Source organism: Musca autumnalis, unplaced genomic scaffold, assembly GCF_047663935.1.
Source record: "Musca autumnalis isolate F117 unplaced genomic scaffold, ASM4766393v1 scaffold_1, whole genome shotgun sequence".
Taxonomy (NCBI): Eukaryota; Metazoa; Arthropoda; class Insecta; order Diptera; family Muscidae; genus Musca; species Musca autumnalis.
The window spans coordinates 212,948,178-212,958,359 of NW_027411644.1; the positions used below are offsets into that span (position 1 = coordinate 212,948,178).

Consider the following 10,182-nt stretch of genomic DNA (forward strand, 5'->3'; position numbering starts at 1 on the left):
AATGTGCCTCATCGAAATAATGGTTTTAGACCCCAAGTATATTTGGAGGAAATGTCTTTCAGACAATTTGGTGTTGATTTAGCAATGTCCGTCCGTCTGTCTGTCTGGCTGGCTGGTGCGCACGATAACTCTCGAACGGATGAACCGATTCGGATCAAATTTTTTCTGTCGTAATATTTTGCCCAAACTTAGTTTAAGTTCGAAGATGGGCTATATCGGTCCACTCCTTCCGGTACCTCCCACACAAAAGTTCGAAAATGTTCGGAAAATTTGTGCGCACGATAACTCTTGAAGGGAGTAACAGATTTGGTCCATACCTTGTCCATCGTGAAACCTGTACCAGACTTAATTGAGGTTTCAATATGGACTCAATCGGTCCACTCCTTCGGGTACCTCCCACACAAAATTTCGGAAAAGTTCAGTTTAGGGCCATCTCTCGAATCGCTTTGATTTTTGTTTTAGCAACTTGTATTCACTGCCCCCCATGCGACAGTACAAGTTTCATTAGCGACAAGTCAATACTTCCTGAGAAAATAGCATGAAAGTTGCAAAAAACCCCTATGACACTGTGTGAGGTGGTTGGAGCGAGATAACTCTAGAACGGATCTGCCGATTCGGTCCAAAATTTGGTCTTAGTAATATTTTGTCCAAACATAGTTTAAGTTCGAAGATAAGCCATATCGGTACACTCCTTCAGGTACCTCCCCACAAAATTTCAAAATGTTCGGAAAAATTGTTCGTACGCTAACTTTTGAAGGGAGTGGCCGAATTGGTCCATACCTTACACATCCTAATATATCTACCAGATATAGATCAGGTTCGAATATGGACTATATTTGTCCGCTTTATCCGGTACCTCCCGCACATAATTTCGGATAAGTTCACTTTAAGACCCGATATCGAATCACTTCGATTTTTGTTGAAGCAACTTGCATTCGCTGCCTCAATTACGATGGTAAAAGTTTTTTTAGGGGTAAGTCCATACTTCTTGAGTAAACAGCCCGAAGAGTATAAAAACCCCCTATGGCACCATATGTTGTGGCTGGAGATCCACTTCCATAACGGTCTATATCGATCCGTTCCTTTTAGTATCTCCTCCGCAAAACTTTTGATGTTTAATCCTAATCAACATTTTTGTCGGTTCAAACGCCCACAATTGTTAAAACCCCCTAAATGCATACGTATTTTGGCAAAAAATTGTTTCAATATACACAGGCTGAGGGTATATCTCTGTCGGCAAAGCCGACTGATACTTTTTTACTTGTTGAACGTATTGTTTACAGATTGTTTTCCCTGAATGATCGCGGTCATCACAAAGTTTTCAAAAATGTATTATTTCAATTAATATACATAATTTTAGTAAGCGTGACACAAAAATGATATAATCACTAGCTTGAACAAGTGGGATAGCGCGGTCGTGAGCTATTTTAATACGGCTAAGTGTAGTGACCGGAGGTTCTCCTTCAATTTTTTTTTTAAATCTGAAGTCCATGATATTTTTGAACGTATTGAAAAAATCAAAAAAACCTGAAATTCCGGCTTCAAAATGTCAGCATAAATTTTAGGTGGATGCAGTGAATATATCAAAAAATCATACACTAGTATCATGTTGCCCATGGAGTATTCTTTGTGTAGGGTTAAGCCAGAAATCGGAAGAGAACATAAAAAACTTATTGGCTTCAACCCATTTATACTCATTTTTATACATTGATGCCAACACAGTTTCCACGAAAATTAATTTTAATGGTGGATATTATGGGATCCCTCCTAAAACACTTCATTTTAAAGCATTGTAATCATACTATATGGAATATGTTAACAGATCACTAATTCTGAATGGGTGAAACTCGGATTCATCGATTGTAAAACATTTTTGGTTTTTACCATATTTAGGTGAAGGTGATGGCACCAACCCACACGCACTTTGCGTATAGTTGAATATGATCCATTTTGGGATTTATAAATTAGTTTGCATATAAATTATTTGGTTCTCTATTCATTATTAGTTATTTTTTACCGATATAAAATATATTTTTGATATTAAAAAAGCAAAAATAGCCTGCATTGTCAAGCATATGTTTGGTACAAGTGCACAATTTTTCGACGATAGATCTTCAATTGAAAATTGTTACATATCATTAGTAGTGTTGAATAAATTGGAGGAGTGTCCGTCGGTCGACAATTTCACGGTCAAATATCGGAGATATGGAAATTTGCATTGTAACTGGGAATATTCGTAGGGGCTTATATATTAAGTTATATTAGGTGTATATCAAAAAGGATACTGATATTTAAAGAAAATTTAAAGATATAGCAGAAGGGGCTAAACTATTGCAATTTTCCAATTTTAGAATATTTATTAGAAATGTAATCATATATATTTTACATTTCCACAAACATCCAAGAAGGGACATGGGAGACTTCTCTCAAATCAATGAGTGGACCCCGATTCGTATAGGCTATCGCCGACTCTGACACCTCTTGAAGCGAAGTTTTACATGTCGCCAATATTACCTAGGAGTATTTTGTCACCGTTGAAAATTTGAATTTACCTGGTCGGGGAATCGAACCCACTACCTTCAGCGACCTTATTTAAGCTTGATGTAATAGGGTGACATTAAGTTATTTCTTACAATAAGTTTATTACTTCCATTAAGGAATTTTGATTTGCTGAAAGGTAATTCCTAGGGGTAGAGGTGTAGGGTATCACATTGTCGGCCGCGCCCGACTATAGCATTTGCTTACTTGTTTTATTTTATGTTTGTACGTTCATTTTCTGCTTATTCTGGTTCTGGGTCTATCCAGTTCTAGGAATGTGGCTGCTTCGATGGTGTTATGAACTTAAAAGACTTTTTCCGTTAATTTGAAATTTAAATTTATTAACGTTCGTTTTTATGATTTTTATAAAATTTATGTTTTTTGTATAAGGTACAATTTGTTTTGTATGATCTATTTTATTAATATCGATTTTATTTTAATAGTGTAAACGCTCTATAATATGTTTGTTATCGTTTTTAAAGATGTGTTCAGTAATGTCTTTGTAATAGTTAAACGATATATTATCGTTTGGTATTTCTCACAATGGCTCCTTTAAGTCATTCCAGGAGAAACCGCCAAGAGAGAAAGAATTAAGTAAGATCAACCTTTGTACCTTATTTGATTACGCAATCATTTCATTTAATTTACTTTGTAATTTCATTTAATTTACATTGTCATTTCAATTTCATTTATTTTAGATAATAAAACATCATCAAACAACAAACCGACAACAATTACAAACAGATGTACAAACTAACGTACAATCGAAATAAACAGACTTTGTAAAAGAACGAAAGGCCAAAGGGTTTGGTTTCATTTCAATCGAGGGCAAAGTTTGTGTTTTATTATAATTCTTCTGCCAAAAACAATAAGTTGGCCATTTGCCATAGTGGAAACTTATTCGAAAACGTTACAGCCGTAACATTATTTTTATTATTTAATTAATATTTGTATTCATTAATTCTCCTGGAACAAGTGTATGATACGTCGTAGCCAACGACTGCAAGAGAAGATGTCTCAAGGTAATGAGAATACAAAAAAGCCGCTGCCTGCGGAAGTCACTGCGTCAGCATCATCATCGGAGAGTGAACTCGAAAAAACAATAGTGGAGCAACAACAAAATACGGCAGTCGAAAACATAGAAAGCCTGAAAGAAGAAATTCGTGTTCTAAAATCATCATTGCAGATGTACATAAATGCCGCCAATACAACGACAAGTGTTGCTGTATCACAACCGCCAACTTTTCATCACAATGTAGTAGCTGCGCCGTCTACTACAATGTATTACAGTGTTGCGTCGATGCCCAGCAGAACTATGGATGAGCCGTATACGCCGACGGCACAAAAGTTAAGTATCGACCATCAGCATATGTTTAATCAAAACATAAACTCTGCTCAATACATAACCCCTCTTTTTCCACAGCCGCTTGTACAACAACAAACATACTGTCCACCATCGTATGCACCAACACAACAACAATTGCATTACGTGCCGTTTTCCACACCACAGAGTGCTTCATATAATTTGCCGCCGTCACTTTTATCACAAGCGCCCATGGTATCTTACCCGTCATACGCCACGCATTTGTTTAGTGGTGTACCTAATTCGACGTCAAACGATCAACCATCACAGAGATTGACAGTAACGCCGTCAACAATAATAAAAACATCAACACAGCCGAATGTGGTGCTGAATTCACAACAAAATAATTTTAGTGAAAAAACAAATAATTATGAGCAATCACAGCAACAGAATACAACGATGCCGTCAACATACTCACAGCCACAAACATCGACTTTCGCTGCAACTCAAAATGCCGGTAATGTCAACAATTGTTTATTGGAAGTGCCGCAACAAATTATGCAGACAAGTGTGCAAAATTCTATCCGAAAATTACACGACCTACCGGAATTTAATGGACAACCTGAACAGTGGCCCATGTTTGCCGTTTCATATAAAGAAACAACACGTATGTACAATTATACAAAGCTGGAAAATTTAACGCGGTTGCAAAAATCCCTAAAAGGAGAAGCCAAGGCCAAAGTGGAGGCTTATTTAATTCACCCTGAATGTGTTGATCAGGTGATGTCAACGTTGGAATTTCATTTTGGACGCCCGCAGATAATGATTCGATCCCAAATAGCCAAGGTACGATCATTTCCCACAATTTCTGGAAAGAAAATGTCGGAAATAATAAATTATAGTACGATGGTGTCGAATCTTACCGTTTTTTGGAAAATGCAGGGGCAACTCCGCATTTGTGTAATTTAACGTTGCTTGAAGAATTGGTCAACAAGCTGCCTCTATCTAAACGTGAAGAATGGGCAAGATTTTCTTTGAATAACTTGGGGCAATACCCAACAATACGCCAGTTTAGTACATGGCTGCAAGAGGTTGCCACATACGTTTCCTTCGCGACAGAAACAGATTCCACTAAAGCCGATTTTATGCAGAATAAAAATGCAAAAGTGAAACAGTCTTTTGCCATAACAACGGATGTCAACAGGAAGAATTTGTGCGTAGTTTGTGGAGAAAAACATTTAATATATTACTGCAGCAAATTTAAAAATTTTTCCACAGCTGAAAGGTGGAAAGTGGTAAAAGAAAAACGATTGTGTTTTACATGTTTGAAAGCTGATCACATTTCCCAAACATGTAATAATCGCCAGCAGTGTTCAGTGGGTGGTTGCCAAAAATACCACAACCGTTTACTGCATGAAGCTGGCAAAAACAACAACAATATAAATGCAAATAATATGGGTAATGGTGAAAAGCGAGCAACAGTGGGTGACAGTGAAAATGCCACATCATCTGTAACAACAATAGTGGATGAATATACAAACAAAAAAACACTATTTAAATACTTACCTGTGAGATTGAGAGGACCTAAAGGCTACATAAACATAATTGCATTTATTGACGATGGATCAAAAATTTCTTTGCTGGAAGAAAAGGTTGCCAAGCAGATTGGATTGTGTGGACCTTATAGTAATTTGTCACTAGGCTGGATTGGTGGCAAAAAATCAAGTGAAATGTCTATGCGAATTGATGTGGAAATCGCGAGTAAGAATGGAGAGTATTTGCAGATGAAAAATGTTAGAACTACTAACCATTTAAAATTACCAAAACAATCTCTGAATATTGCCGATTTTAAAAAACGTTTTTCTATTTTAGAAAATATTATTGTTGATGATTATTTTGATGTGACCCCGAAGCTGTTAATTGGATTACCCCACATTAGATTGGTTCGACCACAAAACGTAATGGATCTCGATGAAAACTTTTCTGTGCACCAAACACTTTTGGGCAACATTGTATTTGGCTCCAATGAAGAATCAGCGGATAATATGGTTTGTGTGATTGACGTCAGCGACTATAATGATATTCAGAAGCAAGTAGCTGAATATTTTTCAATTGAAGGTTTTGGTATGAAACCTGTTTTGCCCGTCGAGTCTGAGGAAGACAAAAGAGCAGAAGCTATCCTTAAAAATACAACTGTGAAAATTGGTAACCAATATGAAACTGGTCTTTTATGGAGGAAAGACGATTATGAATTTAAGGATACGTATTCTGTGGCGCTCAAACGACTTCAAGGCATTGAAACAAAAATGAAAAAAGATGAATCACTAGCTAAATGGTATAATGAGAAAATTGATGAATATATCTCGAAGGGGTACGCCAGAAAAATGAATGCAGATGAAGCCTCTATTGTGAATGAACGCACCTGGTACCTACCACATTTTGTAGTGACGAATGTAAACAAAAATAGTAAGCGCAGATTGGTTTTTGATGCTGCAGCAAACATCGATGGAGAGTCTTTCAACTCGAGACTAATGAAAGGTCCCTGTAAATATCAACCGAAGCCACTTCTTTCTATTTTGTTTAAATTTCGTCAAGGTAAAATTGGTATATGTGGAGACATACGTGAAATGTTCCATAGAGTTAAAATTCGAGATCAAGACCAAACAGCACAAAGGTTTTTATGGCGAGGAGGTGACAGTACGAGGGCACCGGATATTTATATTATGAGTGCAATGATTTTTGGATCAGCCTGTTCACCCTGTAGTGCACAATATGTCAAAAACTTGAACGCTGAAAATTATTTTGATTCTGAACCAAGAGCATATAAGGCCATTGTGGACTGTCATTATGTCGATGATTTTGTTGACAGTTTTGACACAATGGCTGAAGCGTTATCTGTCACCAGGAGTGTTATTCGAATACATAAAGAAGCAAATTTTGAACTTAGAAGTTTTATATCTAATTCAGTGGATCTTTTGGAGTCGCTTTTGCCGGATGGAGATGAAAACAAAATGGATTTTAAAAATTTTTGTGGTGGCGAGAGTACTGGTGAGAAGGTTTTAGGACTGTTCTGGTTACCTAAAACTGATTCCTTCTATTTTAATTTAAAATTTTCAAAGCTTTCTTCTGCAGTTCGAGACGGTGAACGAATTCCAACGAAAAGCGAGGTGCTGAGTGTGACCATGTCCATTTTTGATCCATTTGGGTTTATAGCCAACATTGTAATTCGATCAAAACTCATCTTACAAGAATTATGGAGATTTAATATAGATTGGAATGCGCCAATTCCAACTGAAATATATCGCAGATGGTACGAGTGGTTCACTGAGTTGCAGAATGTTAAGTATATTGAAATTCCAAGGTGTTATGCTGCAAATTTCACAAGTCCAGACACAAAAACTGATCTCCATGTATTCGTCGATGCTAGTGAAGTTGCTTTTTCTGCTGTTTGTTATTGGCGGATCACAGGTGGAGACCAGGTGGAAATTAAATTTGTAGCCGGAAAGGTAAAATGTGCACCAATAAAGCCCCTGTCAATACCCAGGCTTGAACTCCAGTCTGCTGTTTTGGGAGTGCGATTGAAGGAAGCCATAGTAGCCAGTCATGATATAAAGCCCAATAAAATAACATTCTGGTCAGACTCGAAGACTGTTGTCAGATGGATCCAATCTGACTGCAGAATTTATAAACAATTTGTTTCACATCGTGTTGCAGAAATTTTAGAATATTCAAAAGTGGAAGAATGGAGATGGATTCCAGGGTCACAAAATCCAGCCGACGATGCGACGAGACCGTGTCAATTTTCCGGTAAGGTTTCGAGATGGTTAAAGGGACCAGATTTTTTAAAAATGGATCCAGTTAATTGGCCACTTCTTCCAGAGGATATTAAACAATTTGAAAAAGATCCTGAAATACGAACAAAATTCATAGCAACTACTACGGTGAGTGATTGTCTGTTTCCATATGATGAGAAAACCAAATATTACAGCTTGCTGCGCAAAACAGCTTGGTTATACAGAGCAATTAATAATTTTAAAAGGAGTATTTCTTTTGAAGGCGAAACTTCGTTAAATTTGAAGCCGTATTTAATTCCCCAGGAGATTAAAAATGCTGAAAAATACTGGTGTAAACGGGCACAAGAAGAAGATTTTCAAAATGAAATCCTAGCTTTAAAAATGGGTCGTCGTATTTCCAAAAAGAGCCCAATATTTGAATTAAATCCGTGTTTAGGCGATGATGGTTTAATAAGAATTTCCGGACGCATTAATAATGCAACCTGCGTTGGACCTTCCACTAGAAAGCCAATAATTATGCCAAAAAATAATTTGATCACAAAATTGATTGTCAAACAGTACCACGAAGATTTTCTTCACCAAAATCAGGAATCCATTTGTGCAGCTATTCGGACCAAATTTTGGATACCTTCGTTAAGACAACTGGTAAGAAGTTCAAAGAAAAATTGTCAACTTTGTAAAAATCGTAGTGCAGTTCCAAGGCCTCCTTTAATGGGTCAACTTCCCGAAGATCGTGTTATACCATTTGTGAGAGCATTCTCGTATACCGGAGTTGATTTTATTGGCCCATATACAGTTTCATTGGGCAGACGTAGTGAAAAGAGATGGGTCGCACTATTCACGTGCCTAACTACGAGAGCAATTCATCTCGAGCTTGCGAAAGATTTATCAACAGATGCTGTCATTCTTTGCCTAAGAAATTTCATAAATAGAAGAGGAGTTCCTGTGCGTATTAGGAGCGACAGAGGTACCAACTTTATTGGAGCGAGTAAGGAAAGCTTCGTTTTTGATTCTTGTAAAATTGGCGACGAATGTACACGTCGTGGCATAGAGTGGCTATTTAATAATCCAGCGGACCCCTCAGCTGGCGGAGCATGGGAGAGGATGGTGCGTGCTGTAAAAAACGTTTTGGCTTTCACCCTGAAAGAAAAATCTCCTCAAGTGGAGACGTTAAATAGTTTACTCATCGAAGCAGAAAATTTAGTAAATTCTCGTCCATTGACGCATTTACCAATTGAGAGCGAAGACAGTGAGCCTCTTACCCCAAACCATTTTTTGGTGGGTGGTCCTAATTTTATTCAAACACCAACAGTAAATGAAAACATCTGTCTACGAAAGCAGTGGCACATATTACAACAAATGAAGCAAACGTTTTGGAAACGATGGATACAGGAATATCTTCCAGATCTAGTAAGGCGGACAAAGTGGTTTCATCCTGTACCACCGATTAAAGTTGGAGATGTTGTTGTTGTATGTGATAGTAATGTGGCGCGTGGTGAATGGAAGCGAGGTGTGGTGGTGGAAGTATGTACAGCGGCTGATGGTCAAGTTCGTTCGGCAGTGGTGAAAACATCGGCAGGCAAGTTACGTCGTCCAGCATCAAAGTTAGCAGTCCTGGATGTTAGTGGTGAATCTCCCGATCGATTCACGGGCGGCGGGATGTTATGAACTTAAAAGACTTTTTCCGTTAATTTGAAATTTAAATTTATTAACGTTCGTTTTTATGATTTTTATAAAATTTATGTTTTTTGTATAAGGTACAATTTGTTTTGTATGATCTATTTTATTAATATCGATTTTATTTTAATAGTGTAAACGCTCTATAATATGTTTGTTATCGTTTTTAAAGATGTGTTCAGTAATGTCTTTGTAATAGTTAAACGATATATTATCGTTTGGTATTTCTCACAATGGCTCCTTTAAGTCATTCCAGGAGAAACCGCCAAGAGAGAAAGAATTAAGTAAGATCAACCTTTGTACCTTATTTGATTACGCAATCATTTCATTTAATTTACTTTGTAATTTCATTTAATTTACATTGTCATTTCAATTTCATTTATTTTAGATAATAAAACATCATCAAACAACAAACCGACAACAATTACAAACAGATGTACAAACTAACGTACAATCGAAATAAACAGACTTTGTAAAAGAACGAAAGGCCAAAGGGTTTGGTTTCATTTCAATCGAGGGCAAAGTTTGTGTTTTATTATAATTCTTCTGCCAAAAACAATAAGTTGGCCATTTGCCATAGTGGAAACTTATTCGAAAACGTTACAGCCGTAACAGATGGAATGTAACCATAGATCTACTAGTGTTAGTTCTTACGGCCCTGTGTCGCATGCTGAGCAGATGTTTGCACGGTGTCATCGATCCTTGCCTTAAAGGAATTCAGACGGCTGCACCATCCTGGTTTCCATGGCAGCTGACGCTTCTCAGCTGCGATAGATGGGGCATGTTCATTGAGGACCGCATTCACACGATAGTTGTTTATGGCATCAGCGAATACAGACGCGTAAATGGTATTTAAACCTGCTTGATAGG

General features: G+C 37.2%; 1 protein-coding gene across 3 annotated transcripts; it reads left to right on the forward strand.

The window, feature by feature from the left end:
- The first annotated feature begins 3,037 nt into the window (after positions 1–3,037).
- LOC141389043 (uncharacterized) lies at positions 3,038–9,805 on the forward strand. Of its 3 annotated transcripts, none has more exons than XM_073960050.1 (2): positions 3,038–3,132; positions 3,237–9,805. In XM_073960050.1, the coding sequence occupies exon 2, from the start codon at positions 3,518–3,520 to the stop codon at positions 4,808–4,810; it is 1,293 nt and encodes a 430-aa protein (XP_073816151.1). In that variant the 5' UTR covers positions 3,038–3,132; positions 3,237–3,517; the 3' UTR covers positions 4,811–9,805. The 3 variants fall into 3 exon arrangements, 1 of the variants encoding a protein (XP_073816151.1); XR_012408975.1 differs by lacking the exon at positions 3,038–3,132 and having other exon boundaries at positions 3,384–5,634; positions 5,714–9,805; XR_012408976.1 differs by lacking the exon at positions 3,038–3,132 and having other exon boundaries at positions 3,384–5,602; positions 5,714–9,805.
- Positions 9,806–10,182: the final 377 nt, after the last annotated feature.

Coding starts and splice junctions, on each gene's coding strand:
- LOC141389043 (XM_073960050.1), top strand. CDS start 3,518: ATGATACGTCGTAGCCAACGACTGCAAGAGAAGATGTCTCAAGGTAAT.